This window comes from Canis lupus, chromosome 8 (genome assembly GCF_048164855.1).
Source record: "Canis lupus baileyi chromosome 8, mCanLup2.hap1, whole genome shotgun sequence".
Classification (NCBI taxonomy): domain Eukaryota; kingdom Metazoa; phylum Chordata; class Mammalia; order Carnivora; family Canidae; genus Canis; species Canis lupus.
The window spans coordinates 65,787,776-65,805,937 of record NC_132845.1 but is presented as its reverse complement, the minus strand read 5'-3'; the positions used below and the strand labels follow the sequence as shown (position 1 = coordinate 65,805,937).

Sequence of the window (18,162 nt, the reverse complement as noted above, 5' to 3'; positions counted from 1 at the left end):
AATAAAAAAAATTAAAAATAAATAAATAAATAAATAAAAAGTATTTATGAATAAATATCTAAAAGAATTTTGGGAGGTACATACCTCCCAGATAAATGATTAATTTTGTCTAGGGACTGGGATTTGGGGGCAGTGTTCAAGGAACAGTTTTGTAGTTTGGTTGTTTTTTTTTTTTTACATGAACATAGCATTGTATTTCTTGTGTAAATTTTAAATAATTAAAGACAACCCAGGGCAGCCCGGGTGGCTCAGCAGTTTAGTGCCGCCTTCCGCCCAGGGTGTGATCCTGGAGACCCGGGATCGAGTCCCATGTCCGGCTCCCTGCATGGAGTCTGCTTCTCCCTCTGCCTGTGTCTCTGCTGCGCTCTCTCTCTGCCTCTCATTAATAATATATATATATATATATCTTAAAAAAAAATAAAGAACCCAGCGCAAAATGCTATAGGTGATCAAACCAAGATTCAAAGTTAAGTCTCCACTGAAACCATCCCGAGGAAAATGAATGGGGATAAAAATACAGTTCTGCATTGATGAGCCAAAAAAAGTAACCCCAAATACTTAACTACCAGCTCAAAATTAATCAGCAGGGTGATGAGTCAGCTGGAGACACTGATGCGATGCAGCCCACTCCGGACATGGGATGACCTTCCATCCCTAACCAGTATTCCCCCCGCGGCATCACGGCTTCTGATTTGCAGGTTTTATTTTCTCAGTTCTGTGTCCGGGAGCTCATGAAGGCTTTGCACACCATGTACCAGAAGGCGCCCCGCTTGTAAGTTTCTTAAAAAGGAAAAAGAAAAGGAATCGAGAAGCTGGGGTAGGTAGAGAAGAGCCTGAAAGCTAGCGTTTGGAGATCAGACAGTCCCCCTTCAAAGGGAGGACAGGCTTGACAGGTCTTCAGAGGCATCAAGAATAGACTACTGGTCTCCGCGGATTCAGAGTGGTTCGGAGCAAAGGGACACCCCACAGGGGCCTTCTCGATGCTATGTTTGGAAGCAGCTCTTTCCACCCCCGGACCAACTATCCTTAAACAGACTTCCTTCTTATCCTCCAGGTTTGTAGTCAAGCAATTGTCACTGTTCCCAGGGGCAGGACGTTCAGAGCTGTTTTGAGACAGCAGGAGCAAAGACACGGGGACGGTTCGGACAGATCCCAGTGGGGCGACTGGCACACAAAGCAAAGCTAGTCCTGCCCATCGCGAAGACACGGCAGAGGCGCCCCTAAGTGTACCCGCCATGGGTCAGCCGGGGTCCCCGCGTGGCTGGGCTCTACTCGGCGCGCTTCACAACACCCGCACTGGCTTAGGATCGTCTTTTTCTAAGATTTCTGGCAATAGTATTGCAAAGCGCGATTTTTCCGTCCCTCAAACCCGACCTCCTCTTCTGGAGGAGCCAAGGCGGGCAGCTAGTGACAGCTCCCCCAGAAAGGCAAACAAACGCCAGCCGCAAGCCCGACCCAGCAGCTGCCCGCTGGACCGCACTTCCGCCGGAAGTCGGCTTGGCTGCCGGCGCCCCGAGTGAGGTCACAGGCCCGCCGGAAGTCTAGAGAAGCTCCTTGAAGGCACCGCCTGGGTGCGACTGGCCGTTGGCCCATTCCGGCGGTAAGGCCGCCTTTGAGGGTTTTTTTTAATACTAGTTGGCCCAAGGGCGTCTGTCTCCTTGCCTAATCCGCCCTTCCACCGTGTGTGTGTGTGTGTGTGTGTGGTCGCAGGCCCACCCCCACCCTGCTACCCACCGTATCCCCTTGGCGCAGCCTGCACCGCGCCTCCCACTCCGGGTCCCGGCCCCCGGGGAGAGCTTCGGCCAAGCCCACCCGCCGGGACCCTCGGAGAGTGCAGCCTCGGAAAGGCATTCTGTCCGGTGGCCAGAGTGGACACTTTAGGGATTAGGGATAGGACCCGGGATCCGAGGGTACTGGCTTATTCTTCCCAATTAACTTTTTCTGCCAAAGTCGTATAACCCGGTTCACCCTGCTGGATCTCAACACCCCCGCGCGCGGGGGTGGGGGGGGGGGGGAATCTCAACATTTCAAGTTATTTTCCACCATTTATACCGCCTTTGACTCCCACCCTGTTTTATTATGTGAGTGCTTTATCGATGTCTCTGCAGCCAGATCCAGCCTTCTAGGAGAACCATGCCTCCTGCAGCTTTGGGTGCCACCTGTTGTGCCAGGCACATGCCGCTGCCCAAGAGGAGATGCTGTTTGAATTCTCCTTGAATATTGAGAGAAGGAATGCCCTAGCTGCCAGTAGAAAATTATCCAAACGAGAACTACGTAGGCCGGGGACCCTGAATCGCCTCGTGAGAATTGCTCTTCTTTGTTTCCTCTGTCTTATCTTGTGAATAGTTTGTAGTTTGGTTATCTTAGGTGGAAGTCCGGGCCTGAATCATATCTGCTAAGGCCAAAAGTAACCTTTTCCAGTTAATACAAGCCTGTGTGTTGACTCTAGTCCCCGTGGGTGAGCCACGATTGTTGTGGGAGTGAGTCGTGGGAGTGAGTCCTGGGACTGCCACTAGGGGATGCTTGTACCAGTAGCATGGTCAGTAGATTCTTTTGGGGTACATTCGGTAGCAATATCTATGCAAGTTTATATTTAAGTACAAAGATGATTTGTTATGGGTAGGAGGGAAGATGTATGCATTTTGCATATCCCCCCCCCCCTTTTTTTTGGTAATTTGCAGGCAGGAGATGCCCTAAATAAACCACAGTGGTTTGATTAGGAAATTCTTATTTTGATTAGGAAATTCTTGAAGGAGAGGGAGCTCTGGACCATCTGGGAGGCCTCAGCAGTGCATGCGTAAGTGCTGATGAATTCTGTTTTGGGAGCCATTTATGGAGTTGATGTCTGAGAATATGTGCGATGGAATATATCCCTCAATAGTAGTCACACTCTTTCTGTTTCTTTGTAGCCTCAGGATGGACTTCTTGGTTCTCTTCTTGTTCTACCTGGTTTTGGTGCTGATTGGTGTTGTTACAGTATGCATCTGCTCAAAAACCCATTACCTGAAAGGTGTAGTCAGAGGAGGAGCACAGGTAACGATGAATCTTGGAGACACTGGATTTTCACTACCACCAATCTAAAAGGCTCACCAGTTCCCTGATGAAACAAAAAGGAGATGCCATTTTTATTCATTTGTTCACTTCACTTATGGCATCTATGTAATTTTTGAAAGTTTCTGGGCTTTGTTGCTTTTGAAAGTAATCTTGTGATGTTGCTTTGAGAGAAGATAACATTCTTAAGGTTGGCTATTTTTCTCTGGATTTGATGCCTGTAGTTGGGCATGGATGTGAACAGTGTCTGCATGGAGGGGCTGGATGGGTGGAACAGGGAGCTGTATGGTTAAGGAGCTGAGCATCAGGCTGCCCACACTCCTTCAAGGATCAAAGTGAGCAAAGTTGAGGTCATCAACCTTTGGGAAGGGGTTGACTTGGAGGGTAACCTGGGCTAATGCCCAGTGATTACAGATGGACTCGAACCTAGGATTGAACCCAAAGCACGAAAGGAGTGGAGTTCACATTAACATTACCTAATCCAGCTCCTCTGCTCTCCTTCCTTTGCCTGAAGACCCTGACATGGTGTTTTCTCTGGAGTTAGGTGAAAACAGAGGAGCTGGCATTAGAGAAAGACCGGCTGAGGGAAGCCCTGCATTTTATTCTCTCTTAAATCTCTTCTCTGCCCATATGCAAAAGTGCAAATCACCAAATATCACCAGCTGAAAGTGAAGCATCTAATTTGGGAGTGGGGGAATGACAAATGACAATGAATTCTTTTTTGTTTTAGATAATTTCCTGTATAATTCCAAAATGCCTTCAGAGAGCTATGCCAAAATTGCTTCATTACCTCTTCCGTACACGGTATTTATATTTCAGAGTGTAAATACTATCTTCTTTTTTTTTTTTTTTTAATTTTTAGTAAATACTATCTTCTTTTCGGGGCATCCAGATGGCTCATTGGTTAAGCATCTGACTCTTGGTTTCAGCTCAGGTCATGATCTTAGGGTCCTGAGATTGAGCCCCAAGTCAGACTCTGTGCTAGGCACAGGGCCTGCTTAAGATTCTCTCCCTCTACCCCTCCCTTTGCCCCCCTCCCCCCCCCCCCCCGCAATAAGTACATAAAATCTTTAAAAAAAAAATACTATCTTCTTTCCTGGTTTGATTTTTAATTGTTGCTGTCCTCTAGCTTCCGGAAGCTCCTTGTTGGTTTCCAGCCATGGTTTGGGGAAGGAGGCTGGAAAGGATCAAGAGTCCTAGGTTCAGGACCTCTCCTCATAATCTGCCTTTTATTTCTGGAGTTTTCACTGAAATATTTAGAGTGGCAATATATTGCATGCATTTCTGTGAAGAGATATATCCTGATACCTCAATTCCTAATAAAGATAATAAGGGTGCCTGGGTGGCTCAGACAGTGGAGCCATCCACCTCTTGATTTTGGTTCAAGTCATCATCTCAGAGTCATGGGATTAAGCCCTGCTTTGAGCTCCACACTTAGCTTGGAGTCTGCTTGAGAGTCTCTCTCCCTCTGCCCCTTACCCTGGTCTCACACTCTCCCTAAATAATTAAAATCCTAAAAAAAAAAAGTTGATAATAATAGATAGCATCTATTGAGTACTGAGTCTTGCTAGGTACTATGAGAATTGTCTCACATTGTCTCTTATGTAATTCTTGCTATTATCTCAAGCTCAAAAGACATGGTTGGCTCTGGGTTCAGTTTAGTATTATATAATTTCTTTATGAAGAAGGCCCTGTGAACAAGCCATGTACCCGTTTCCTTTCAGAAACCACACCTTCATTATCCTGCACCTCATCTTGCAAGGGATGGTTTACAGTGAATACACCTGGGAAATATTTGGCTACTGTCGAGAGCTGGAGTTCTCCTTGTGTTACCTTCTTCTGCCCTATTTTCTGCTGATTATAAACCTGGTGTTTTTCACTCTCAGCTGTGTAAGTGACCCTGGTAAGTTGAAGCTTTCGGTATGGAGACTGGTGACAATCAACCTTACTCTTGCAGTGCTACAGACTAGTGAGGCCTCTGGGGACTTCGTAAAAGATAAGATATGTAGTGTTTTCATGATCTTTTCATTGTGATTGTCTTCTGATTTTATTTTTTTCTTCTATGATTCATAGATTATTTAGAACTGCTTAAAATTTTCCATATACTTTTTTAGTTTATTTTTTGGTGCTTCACTAGTAATTGTGTTATATAGTTTGTGGTCTGTATGGCTCTGTTTCTTTTACAATTTTTTTTTTAAAGATTTTATTTATTTATTCATAGAGACAGAGAGAGAGAGAGGCAGAGACACAGGCAGAGGGAGAAGCAGGCATCATACAGAGAACCTGATGTGGGACTCAATCCAGGGTCTCCAGGATCAAGCCCTGGGCTGCAGGCGGCGCTAAACTGCTGCACCACCAGGGCTGCCCCTCTTTTACAAATTTTATTGCATCATATCCAGTTATGTGTATTTTTGTAAATGACCTGTGGGCTTGAAAGAGTGTGTATTTGGGCAGCCTCGGTGGCGCAGCGGTTTAGCGCCGCCTGCAACCCACGGTGTGATCCTGGAGACCCGAGATCGAGTCCCATGTCGGGCTCCCTGCGTGGAGCCTGCTTCTCCCTCTGCCTGTGTCTCTGCCTCTCTCTCTCGCTCTGTATCTCTGAGTAAATAAAATAAAAGGTCTTAAAAAAAAAAGATAAAACACAGCAATAACATTAAAAAAAAAAAAGAAAGAAAGAGTGTGTATTTTCTAGTTCTTGGTGTAGACAGCATGTGAGTCCATTAGATCAAGTTTGTTAATTATGTTCAAATCTTTTATATTTGTATTAATTTTTTTGGTTGCTCAGTTACTGAGAAGTATGTTATCTCATTTTGTTATTCAACTTTTTTTTTTTAAGATTTTATTTATTTATTCATGAGAGACAGAGAGAGAGAGAGAAGCAGAGACATAGGCAGAGGGAAAAGCAGGCTCCACGCAGGGAGCCCAATGTGGGACTCAATCCCAGATCCGGGGATCATGCCCTGAGCCAAAGGCATATGCTTAACTGCTGAGCCACCCACGCGTCCCATGTTATCTCATTTTGTTGATAGATTTGAGGTTTCTTCTGGCAGTCAGTTTTGACTTTACTTATTTTGAAGCTGTTGTATATGTGCGTATGTGTGTGTAGGTATATATAATATATATTTTTATATTATTTGCATTCAAGTTTAGAATTGGTATTCCTTTTTCCTTGAATATTTTTTTATAATAAATTTATTTTTTATTGGTGTTCAATTTACCAACATACAGAATAACACCCAGTGCTCATCCCGTCAAGTGCCCCCCCTCAGTGCCGTCACCCATTCACCCCCACCCCCCACCCTCCTCCCCTTCCACCACCCCTAGTTCATTTCCCAGAGTTAGGAGTGTCTTTATGTTCTGTCTCCCTTTCTGATATTTCCCACACATTTCCTCTCCCTCCCCTTCTATTCCCTTTCACTATTATTTATATTCCCCAAATGAATGAGAACATATAATGTTTGTCCTCCGATTGACTTACTTCACTCAGCATAATACCCTCCAGTTCCATCCACGTTGAAGCAAATGGTGGGTATTTGTCTCTTTGTTACTAGTATTGTTCTTTGTTCTTTTTTTGTCTGATATTAATATTATTACACTTTTATTTTTTTAAGAGGGGGAGAGGGAGAGAGAGAATCTTAAGCAGGCTCCATGCCCAGTGTGAAGCCCAATGCAGGGCTCAGTCTCACGACTCTGAGATCGTGACCTGAGCCAAGATCAGGAGTCAGATGCTTAACTGACTGAGCCACCCAGGTGCCCCTTACCCTTTTTTGGGGGACTGGGGGGATTGATATTTGCTTGGTATCTTTTTTCCATGCCTTTACTTTTAAGCTTTCCTGTCCTTGAAGCACCAAGTGTCCATCAACTGGTTAATAGGTAAATGTGATGTGCCTTCTCCATGGAACAGTATTCTGTAACGGGAAGGAATGAAGGAGTGATATATGTTAGAACTTAGAGGAACCTTGAAAAACTATGCTAAATGAAAGAAGCAAGATACAAAAGACCACAAGTTGTAGGATTCCATTTATATGAAATATTCAAACAAGGCAAATGCATGGAGACGGAAAGCAGATTAGTGATTGCCAAGAGCTAGGATTCAAGAGAAATGGGGTGACTGCTAAGGGGTTTCGTTTCTTTTCTTTTCTTTTCTTTTCTTTTCTTTTCTTTTCTTTTCTTTTCTTTTCTTTTCTTTTCCTCTCTTTTCCTCTTTCTTTCTTTCTTTCTTTCTTTCTTTCTTTCTTTCTTTCTTTTTCTTTTCTTTTCTTTTCTTTTCTTTTCTTTTCTTTTCTTTTCTTTCTTCTTTTCTTTTCCTTTTTTTTTTTTTTTTTAAAGATTTTATTTAGGGCAGCCCGGGTGGCTCAGTGGTTTAGTGCTGCCTTCAGCCCAGGGCGTGATCCTGGAGACTGGGATCGAGTCCCACGTCGGGCTTCCTTTGTGGAGCCTGCTTCTCCCTCTGCCTGTGTCTCTGCCTCTCTCTCTCTCTCTTTCTCTCTCTCTCTTTGTTTCTCTCATGAATAAATAAATAAAATCTTTTTTTAAGAGTAAAGGTTTTTTTTAAGATTTTAAGTTTTTTTAAGATTTTTTAAGATAAAAATCTTAAATATATTTTATTTATTTATTTGAGAGAGAGAGAGAGAGAGAGAGACACCTCAAGTGAGGAGAGTGGGAGGAGCAGAGAGAGAGGGAGAAGCATACTCTCTGTAGAGCAGGGAGCCCTGAGGAGGAGTCCAGTGTGGAACTTGACCCCAGGATCCTGGGATCATGACTTAAACTGAAGGTGGGCACTTAACCAACTGAGCCACCCAAGCACCCCTAAGGGCTTTCTTTTTAAAGCGATAAACATGTTCTAAAATTGATTGTGGGGGATCCCTGGGTGGCTCAGTGGTTTAGCTCCTGCCTTTGGCCCAGGGCGCGATCCTGGAGTCCCGGGATCGAGTCCCACATCGGGCTCCCGGCATGGAGCCTGCTTCTCCCTCTGCCTGTGTCTCTGCCTCTCTCTCTCTCTCTCTGTGTCTATCATGAATAAATAAATAAATCTTAAAAAAAAATAAAATAAAAAATAAAAATAAATAAAATTGATTGTGATGATCATTGCATAACTCTGTGAGTATACTAAAAACTGTTGAATTGTGTACCTTAAATGGGTGAATTGGGTTTATGAATTGTATCTCAGTAAAGCTATTTATTTTATTTTATTTATTATTTTTTTTAATTTTTATTTATTTATGATAGTCACAGAGAGAGAGAGAGAGGCAGAGACACAGGCAGAGGGAGAAGCAGGCTCCATGCACCGGGAGCCTGATGTGGGATTCGATCCCGGGTCTCCAGGATCGCGCCCTGGGCCAAAGGCAGGCGCCAAACTGCTGCGCCACCCAGGGATCCCAAGCTATTTATTTTAAAGTGAGTTATTTAGAATGTTAAATATAGAAGTCTTAGTTGCACTTTGTCAGGACAGATTTTGTGAATGTTTAGTCAACCATATTGCTTGGAACTGATGTTTGTCCTTACTTTTTTCAGGTACCATAACGAAAGCAAATGAGTTACTGTTTCTTCAAGTTTATGAATTCGATGAAGTGATGTTCTTAAAGAATATGAAGTGCTCTACGTGCAATTTAAGGAAACCAGCACGATCCAAACACTGCAGTAAGTTTGGCTTTAATTGCTCCAGCTCTAGCCTTGCACAGCAAATATGTGGGCTTTCTCAGTAAGGGAATGTTACAGAAATCCAAAAGCAGGGCCCTTGGTCTCCCAGCATGGGACAGCCACTGCTTGTAGAGGCCAAATTGTTTCTTTCAGATGACTGGAGGTAAGTTCTTAATGTTCTCGTGTAATGGGCAGCTCAGCCCTGGGCAGAACAGCCCTTCCTTTGCCATGTGGTAGGGCATGTGGCCCAGCAGGAATTTCTGTGGGATGTTGTGTTTGCAGATTTTAGCTCTGGCAGAACCTACTCTTCTGGGGAATAGCCAAGATTCTAGACTAGTGCCATCCAACAAAAATATATCATGAGCCACATATGTGATTTAAATTTTCTAGTAGCCACATTACAAAAGTAAAATGAGGCAACATTGGATTTAATTATATATTTTATTTAACCTAACATATCTAAAATATCATTTTAATGTGTAGTCAGTATAAAAAAATCATTCATGGGATAGTTTATGTTCTCTTTTTCATACTGTCTTTGAAATCTGATACATATTTTCCATTTACAGCACATCTCAATTGAGACACTAAATTTTCCTTGGAAATACTTGATCTGTATTTAGATTTCATAAAATTTGCTGTCAGAAGAGCAGATTCACCTACCCAAGTTATTCTAGAAATTCTCAGAAGTTTTTTGGTTACTGAATCAGTACCAAAAAATTATTTCTGTTTAATACCCATGTAACAGTTCAACCTTTAAAAAAAAAAAGATTTTATTTATTTGAGAGAGAATGTGCATATGCTTACACAAGTGGGTGGAGGGGCAGAGGGAGAGGGATAAGCAGATTCCCCGCTTAGAGGGAGCCCAGTATAGGGCTTGACTCCAGGAGCTTGAGATCATGACCTGAGCTGAAGGCAGATGCTTAACCAACTGAGCCACATAGGTGCCTCAATAATTTGTCTTTATCTGAAGAATTGATTTGACTTTAAAGCCTCAGTTTTAAAATTCTGTCTGTCCGGGATCCCTGGGTGGCTCAGCGGTTTGGTGCCTGCCTTTGGCCCAGGGCGCGGTCCCGGAGTCCCGGGATCGAGTCCCATGTCGGGCTCCTGGCATGGAGCCTGCTTCTCCCTCTGCCTGTGTCTCTGCCTCTCTCTCTCTCTGTGTCTATCATAAATAAATAAATAAATCTTAAAAAAAAAAATCTGTCCAAGTTAAGTTCACTAACTCTTGTGTCCTATCAGTATTACTCATGTTGAACTTAAAGGAGCATTGCATGAATTGAAGAACTCTAAATTTATCAGTATCAACAGAATATTCTTCCAAATTTTTTCTTGTAGCCACATTTCAAGTGTTTAATACCCACCTGTGGCTCGTGGCTACTTTATTGGACACTGCAGTTTTTTTTTATTTTTTTATTTTTATTTTTTTTAAAGTATTCTTTTTTTTTTTATTAAAGAATATTTATTTATTCATAGAGACACAGAGAGAGAGAGAGGCAGAGACACAGGCAGAGGGAGAAGCAGGCCCCATGCAGAGAGCCTGACGTGGGACTTGATCCAGGGTCTCCAGGATCACGCCCTAGGCTGTAGGCGGCGCTAAACCGCTGCGCCACCAGGGCTGCCCAGACACTGCGGTTTTAAGAGCTTGGTGATAGCAGCCACCATTTCTTCCAGCTCATACTGCCCGTAGTCAGTCTAAACATCTCTGTAAGTGTGCTTTTTGTCTCATTTTTCATCAAGGACTAACTCAGTGTTGCATTCTTGTTTCTGTGCAGGTGTGTGTAACAGGTGTGTGCACCGTTTTGACCACCACTGTGTTTGGGTGAACAACTGCATTGGAGCCTGGAACGCCAGGTACTTCCTCCTCTACCTCTTGACATTGACAGCCTCAGCAGCCACCATGGCCATCGTGAGCACTGTGTTTCTGGTCCAGTTGGTGGTGTTGTCTGACTTGTATTTGGAGACTTACATTGATCACCTTGGACACTTCCAGGCTGTTGACATTTTCTTTCTTATTCAGGTAATTAATTCAGGTAGTTGTGTTGTGGGATGTGTTTCTGATATTAGGTTTCAAAATTGGAAAAAGGTCATTTTCCCAGTCAAAAGATGGAGCTATTCCTTTTTTAAAAGTCAATATATAATTTTAAAAATTTTATTGGGGATCCCTGGGTGGCTCAGCGGTTTGGCGCCTGCTTTTGGCTCAGGGCGCGATCCTGGAGTCCCGGGATCGAGTCCTGCGTTGGGTTCCCGGCATGGAGCCTGCTTCTCCCTCCTCTTGTGTCTCTGCCTCTCTCTCTCTCTCTCTATGTCTATCATGAATAAATAAATAAATCTTTAAAAAATAATAATAAAATAAAATAAAATTTTTATTATTTATTTACTTGAGATTTTATTTATTATTATTTATTTATTTAAAAAAAATTTTTTTAAATTTATTTATTTATGATAGTCACAGAGAGAGAGAGAGAGAGAGGCAGAGACACAGGCAGAGGAAGAAGCAGGCTCCATGCACCAGGAGCCCGATATGGGATTCGATCCCAGGTCTCCAGGATCGCGCCCTGGGCCAAAGGCAGGCGCCAAACCACTGTGCCACCCAGGGATCCCTTATTATTTTAGATTAAGATAGAGAGAGAGAGAGAAAGAAAGCACCCTCAACACAGGACTCAGTCTCACAATCGTGAGATCATGACCTGAGCTGAAATCAAGAGTTGGATGCTTAACCAACTTAGTACTGAGACACTCCAATATATAATTTTTTGAATTGATATATAATACGTGTGCTATAAAATTCATCCTTTTTTTAAGTTTATTTATTTATTTTTTAGTAATCTTTACACTCAATGTGGGGTTTAAACTCATGACCCCAAGATCAAGAGTCATATGCTCTTCCTACTGAGTCAACCAGGTGCCCCTAAAATTCATCCTTTCAAAGTATAAGATCTAGTGGTTCAGAGTTGTGTAACCACCACCACCATTTAATTTCAGAACATTTCATCACCCAAGAAATAAACTCTTACCTATTACCAGTTACTCTCCACCCCTCTCTTTCCTTGCAACCACTAACTGGCTTTTTGTGTTTATGGATTTGCCTTTTCCGGGCATTTCACATAAATGTAGTTGGACATTTGTGGCCTTGGACTGGCTTCTTTTTCTTAGCATAATGTGTTCAAGGTTCATCCGTGTTGTAGCATGAATCAATATTTCACTCCTTTTTGAGGCTAAATAATATTCCACTGTGTAGATGTATACCACATTTTATTCATTTATTACCTATGGACATTTGAATGTTTTCACTTTTTATTTTTGAATAAGGGTACTGTGAACATCTGTGTACAAGCTCTTGTGTGGATAGGGGTTTCCATTGCTCTTTTTTTTTTTTTTTTAAGGATTTTATTTATTTATTCATGAGAGACACACAGAGAAAGAGCGAGGCAGAGACACAGGCAGAGGGAGAAGCAGGCTCCATGCAGAAGCCCGATGTGGGACTCGATCCCGGGACTCCAGGATCATGCCCTGGACCGAAGGCAGGCGCCAAACTGCTGAGCCACTCAGGGATCCCCTCCCTTTTTTTTTTTGGTTTTTTTTTTTTTTTTTTTTTTGGTTTCCATTGCTCTTGAGTCATACCCAGGAGTAGAATTTCTAGGTCATATGGTCACTATACTTGTAGTCATTTGAGGAGCTGCCAGGTTGTTTTCCAAAGTATCTTCACCATTTTACATTTCTACCATCTGTATATGAAGGTTCCAACTTGTTACTATGTCTTTTTGATTAAAGTCATCCTAATGGATGTAAAGCGGTGCCCTTGTGAGTTGATTTGCACTTCCCTGTTGACTTAATAATGCTGAGCCTCTTTTTGTGTGTTTCTTAGCCACTTATATGTCTTTTTTGGAAAAGAAGATTTACAGGAGAAGCTCATTTTTTAATTGGGTTGTTTTCTTGTGTTGTAAGAATTCTTTGTATATCCTGGAAACTTGACCCATCTCAGATGTAGGATTAGCAAGTATTTTTTCCCATTCTGTGGGTTTTTCATTTTTTGGATAGCTTTCTTTGAAACAAAAAAGTTCCGTATTTTAAGTTTAGGGTTTTTTGTTGTTGTTGCTTATGCTTTGGTGTCATATGTAAGAATCTGTTGCCTGCTCCAAGGTCATGAAGATTTATGTATTCTTGTGTTTATATATTTAACTCTTACATTTAGGTCTTTGATCCTTTTTTGAGTCAATTTTTGTATGTTTTGTAGGGTTGGGCTCTCTCTTGATACTTTTAGCGTCCCAGCATCTATTGTTAAAGATACCCTTCTTTGTTCATTGAATTGTTTTGGCACCCTTGTCAAAAATTTATTTACAATAACATAGGCTTCTTATAAAAACTCAAATATTTTATGGCTAAAAGATTTCTGTTGCATTTATGGGAAGTAGCTTATGAGCAGTCACTATTTTAGGTAACTGGTTGCTTCTTGAGTGTTTTTTCTTTTTTTAAAAAAAGATTTTATTTATTTATTTCATTTTAAAGATAATAAAATACCATGAACAAGTGAGATGTAGTCCATGAATGCAAGTTTGGTTCAATATTAGAAAATTGATTAATGTTTTATATAGCATTATTAAATATAAAGAACAATGACGTGATTATTTCTCTAGATGCTGAAAAGCCTTTCACAGAATTCAACACTCATTCTAATAAAAGCACTCAGACAATAAGAATTGAAGGATACTGTCTTTAAAAAAAAAAAAAAAGATTTTATTTATCATTCATGAGAGACACAGGAGGGAAGCAGAGACTTAGGGAGAGGGAGAAGCAGGCTCTATGCAGGGAGCCCAATGTAGGACTTGTTCCCGGAACTCCAGAATCATGCCCTGAGCTGAAGGCAGTCACTTAACCACTGAGCCACCCAGGCGTCCCAGGATACTGTCTTAATATGATAAAGTACACAGTCTTAAAGTTAGTTTTTTTTTTTAATTTATTTTGAAATAATTATAGATTTACAGGAGATTATAAAGAGACACACAGGAAGTCTATACACTCTTTAGCCCCTCTTCCCATGCCAGAATCCCTATACAGCACAAGGCCAAAACCAAGCAATTGACTTTGGCACAATCCCCAGGGCCAGTTAGATTTCACGAATTACATGTGTTTATTGTAAGAATGTTTTATGTAAGAATCTGTTGCCTGGTGTGTATATAGCTCTGTGCAATTTGTCACATGTTCACAAATAACCCACCACTAGCATGCTCTATTATCAATCGCCACAGACTCCCTTGTGTTACCCTTTATAGCTAAAGCTTCCTCTCCATATCCCTAATGCTTGGCACCACTACTCCCTTCTCCATCTCTGTTATAATGTTATTTCATGATCGTTACATAAATGGAATCATACAGTATCTTTTTGAAGTTGGTTTCTTCACTCAGTGCAATTTCCTTGAGGTCCATGAGAACAGTTGCATGGATCTAGGGTTCCTTTTTATTGCTGTATAGTAGTCCATGCTTTGTTTAACCATTCACCCTTTGAAGGCCATCAGCTGCAAAAAGCGGCATTGAACATTCCCATTTACAAGTTCCTGTGTAATGATCTGTCTTCACTGTGATTGTTGGGTTGATGATAGGTCTATTTTAAGTCTTAGAAAGGACCACCATACTCTTTTTCAGAGTGGTTGTACCATTGTACATCCTCACCAGTGGTGGAGGAGGGACTGGTTTCTCTGCATCTTTGCCAGCACCTAATGTTATCACTATGTTTCATTTTAGCCATTCCGATAGATGTGTAGCAACAACCTCGTCATTTCAACCTTGAGTAATTTTTATTCTTAAAATTTCTTTCAGCTATGAAGCAACTGGGTGGCTTAGTCTGTTAAGCATCTGACTCTTGATTTCTGTTTGGGTTGTAATCTCAGGGTGGTGGGATCAAGCTGCATGTCGGGATCATAAATTGGAGACGTCATGTTGCTTTGCCCTTCAATATGTGAATGTGCATTTTTAAAGAATGTCACCTTAACTACAATTAGGTTATCTCACCTAAGAAAAGTAATAAATCTGTATAACAAACATAGAATATGTAGTAAATATATAATAAATCATCTAATCCATATTCAAATTTCCCTATTGTCTTTTTATTTCTTTTTTTCAAATGTTTTTTTTTTAAGATTTTATTTATTTATTCATGAGAGATACGGAGAGAGAGAGAGGAAGAGACACAGGCAGAGAGAAAAGCAGGCTGTAGGCAGGGAGCCCGCTTCTAGGATCAGGCCCTGAGCCAAAGGCAGACGCTCAACCGCTGAGCCACCCAGACATCTCTCAAATGTGTCTTTTATAGCTTTTTTACCTCCGTGAGCCAGAACCCACCTCATAGTTACTCTTTGCATTTGAATGTTCTTCTCAGTCTGTCTAAAATAATGGCCCCAACCTTTTTTTGTGAAATTGACAATTAATAGCTGTCTTTTAGAAAGTCCCTTGTTACAAATTTGCCTTTTTCCTACTTTTGTCAACTGATTTTTCTCTATTCCTTAATATTAATGTGAACTGGAAGTTAGTTCTAGAGCCCTGCATAGATTCAGGTTAAGTATTTTTGGCAAGAATGTGTATTTCATATTGCTTCCCATCAGGTGGAACAGAGGACCAGTGACACCCAGCTGTCTCCATTGATGAAGTGCATTTTCCCCTTTGCAGTGGGTCATCTGTGTATATGGTTTTGTTTTTGTACTTAAGATTTTCTGTAGGATAGGTTCCAAAAAATATAAATACTGGGTCAGAGATTATTAACATTTACAGATCTTTTGATTTTAATATAGTCAGATTGCTTTTTTAGAAACCTTCTGCTTAGAGTGATTTGTCCATGTTCATTTTGTTGCATCAGAGCAGGCACTGAGGATGCCCAGTGGTGGCGAGTGCTTCTAGTGTGGTAGGAAAATATGGTTTACCCTTTCTAAAAACTATTTCTTTTGTTGCTGTTGATTAGTTTTCTTGTTTGTCAGTCATCTATAGATCTGCTTTTATGACTTAGGTCCTTTAACTGTTTACCTATTTGATACTAATATTACTTTTTTTTAAAGATTTATTTATTTATTTATGAGAGAGAGACAGAGACAGAGACGCAGGCAGAGGGAGAAGCAGGCTCCATGCAGGGAGCCTGACATGAGACTCGATCCCGGGACTCCAGGATCGTGCCCTGGGCCAAAGGCAGGTGCCAAACCGCTGAGCCACCCAGGGATCCCCCTAACATTACTTTTGATTTGAGATCATATAGTAATGATAATTCATTCTTGTATTTGTTTTCATTTGTATATCTTTTTTTTTTTTAAGATTTTATTTATTTATTCATGAGAGACACACAGAGAGAGGCAGAGACACAGGCAGAGGGAGAAGCAGGCCCCATGCAGGAAGCCTAACCTAGGACTCGACTCCGGGTCTCCAGGATCACGTCCTGGGCTGAAGGCGGTGCTAAACCCCTGAGCCACCCGGGCTGCCCTGTGTATCTTTTTTTGTATAAAAAAAATGCAGAAATCCTTTCTTATCAAATCTCTTTTCTTTGTAACTTCAGTTAGAAGTTCTCTCCTATCAAGAGATGTATCTGCTTTTACTTGTGACTTTCAAAAATATTGAACTCTTTCAAAATTCATTTTCTTTATTATAAAAAAATAAATTATAAAGATTCAAGCAGTCCAGAAGCATTTAAAATGAAAAGGCAGAGAAACAGGGAAAGTGGGCATAGGTGGTCAGAGGTACAAACTTATAGTTGAAAGATGAGTAAATCCTGGGGATTTGATGTATAGCCTGGTGACTGTAGTTTATAGTACGGTGTTGTAAACTTGAAAGTTGCTAAGAGAATGGGTTTTAGAAGTTCTCATCACACAAAAAAATTGTAACTATGTGTGGTGATAGGTGTATTAACCTTGTGATCATTTGCTGTATGTTACGTTGTACACCTTTAAACTTTCATAATGTCATGTCTATTATATTTCAATAAAGCTGGAGGGAGAAGCATAAAATTTAAAATCTCTTTAGAAAAAAACAAAAAACTGAGGTCTTTAACCCCTCCCCTCCCCAGAGGCAACTATCTTTGTAGTTTGGTATACACATTTCAGGCTTTTTTCCTATGTGTATACAGTCACACACCTTCATGGAGTCTGTTTTTGTTTTTACCTGAATTTGATCCCATTGTGAATCCTTGCCTCTTGTCTTTCGCATTGGCAGTATCTTACCAATGTCTTTTCCAGATGAGTACATGGAAATTGACCTCATTTTATTGGCTATTATTCCATAGTATGACTATCCTAGGGTTTTACTCTTCCTCATGGGTGGACTTTTTAACATGTTTCTTTTAGGAAGAAGGCCTGTTAAAATCACTACAGTGAATACTCTCATGCATGTATTTCTGTAGTCGTATTGTGTTGAGAGAGAGATTGATCTCCTCTGTCCATCTGGACTTTATTTTGATGCATGAACTAAGATCTGTGTTTGTCTTTATTTTACAAATAGTTAACTGGCAAAGCACCATCTCCTGAGTATCCTTTCCCTTTTCCTTCCATTACAGATTTATCTTACTTGACTCTTGTACAGACCTGGGTTTCCTCTTGGGCTGTCAGTGTCATTTATAGTTGTTTGGGGTTTGGTGGGTCAGATGTGTATGGAGGTGGATGAGTTGGGTGGGCAGCTCACACTTGTCCATGTAACGGGCCAGGGCTGGGAGGTGCTTACTTACTTGTGTCACAGCCTAGCTGCCTAACATGCTCTTTCTTCTTTGCCTCCAGTACCTGTTTCTGACCTTCCCGAGGATTATCTTCATGCTGGGCTTTGTCATGATGCTGAGCTTCCTCCTGGGGGGCTACCTGTGCTTTATTTTGTACCTGGCTGCCACCAACCAGACCACTAACGAGTGGCACAATGGTGACCGGGCTTGGTGCCATCATTGCCGCCACGTGGCCCGGCCCCTATCAGCAGATACCCAGGTCAACCGGAACATTCACTCCCATGGGCTTTGGAGCAACCTTGGAGAGGTCTTCCTACCTGCCACTGCACCTTATGAGAGAAAGAAGAACTGAGAATGGGAAGTGTTACTGCCATTTAAATATAGTATACATTTATTTATACATATAGATACTTTGTAAGCATTAGTGTGGTGTTTTTTGGTTTTGGGAGTCTTTTTTTCTGGCTTCTGAATGTTTATAAATCGGCTTTAAGTGGTTAAGGAGAAGAGAAAACTAGTGTTTACACAGTGCCTAATCCTTATAGGACCATGCTAGATCCGGTGGTAGAAATCCCCCTTGCTCATCCTCTGTTCCTTCAGCCTGTTGGAATGGAGTATATTTGAAGTCCTGGTGCCAGCGGAATCAAAGAGGACGTCCCAGACATTCTGGTTAACCGTGGTCTTCCACTAGAGACTCTAGGTTTCTGACAGGAGGGGTCTGTACTGTGTCCCCTGGTGTGCAGGAGAGTCTCAGTGACTTGGGGTTGTGCCTGGTTGCACTCTTTTTGATGGCC

General features: G+C 41.6%; 1 protein-coding gene across 2 annotated transcripts; it reads left to right on the top strand.

Annotated features, from left to right (window-relative positions):
* Positions 1-1,491: 1,491 nt before the first annotated feature.
* Positions 1,492-17,777, top strand: ZDHHC4 (zDHHC palmitoyltransferase 4). 2 transcript variants are annotated; one of them, XM_072836942.1, is made up of 9 exons: positions 1,492-1,600; positions 2,109-2,300; positions 2,741-2,797; positions 2,910-3,033; positions 3,782-3,855; positions 4,776-4,954; positions 8,566-8,691; positions 10,467-10,711; positions 17,433-17,777. In XM_072836942.1, exons 4-9 carry the CDS (start codon positions 2,917-2,919, stop codon positions 17,721-17,723), a joined length of 1,032 nt encoding a protein of 343 aa, XP_072693043.1. In that variant the 5' UTR covers positions 1,492-1,600; positions 2,109-2,300; positions 2,741-2,797; positions 2,910-2,916; the 3' UTR covers positions 17,724-17,777. The 2 variants fall into 2 exon arrangements, with proteins under 2 accessions (XP_072693043.1, XP_072693044.1); XM_072836943.1 differs by lacking the exon at positions 2,109-2,300 and having other exon boundaries at positions 1,543-1,600.
* The last annotated feature ends 385 nt before the right edge of the window (positions 17,778-18,162 follow it).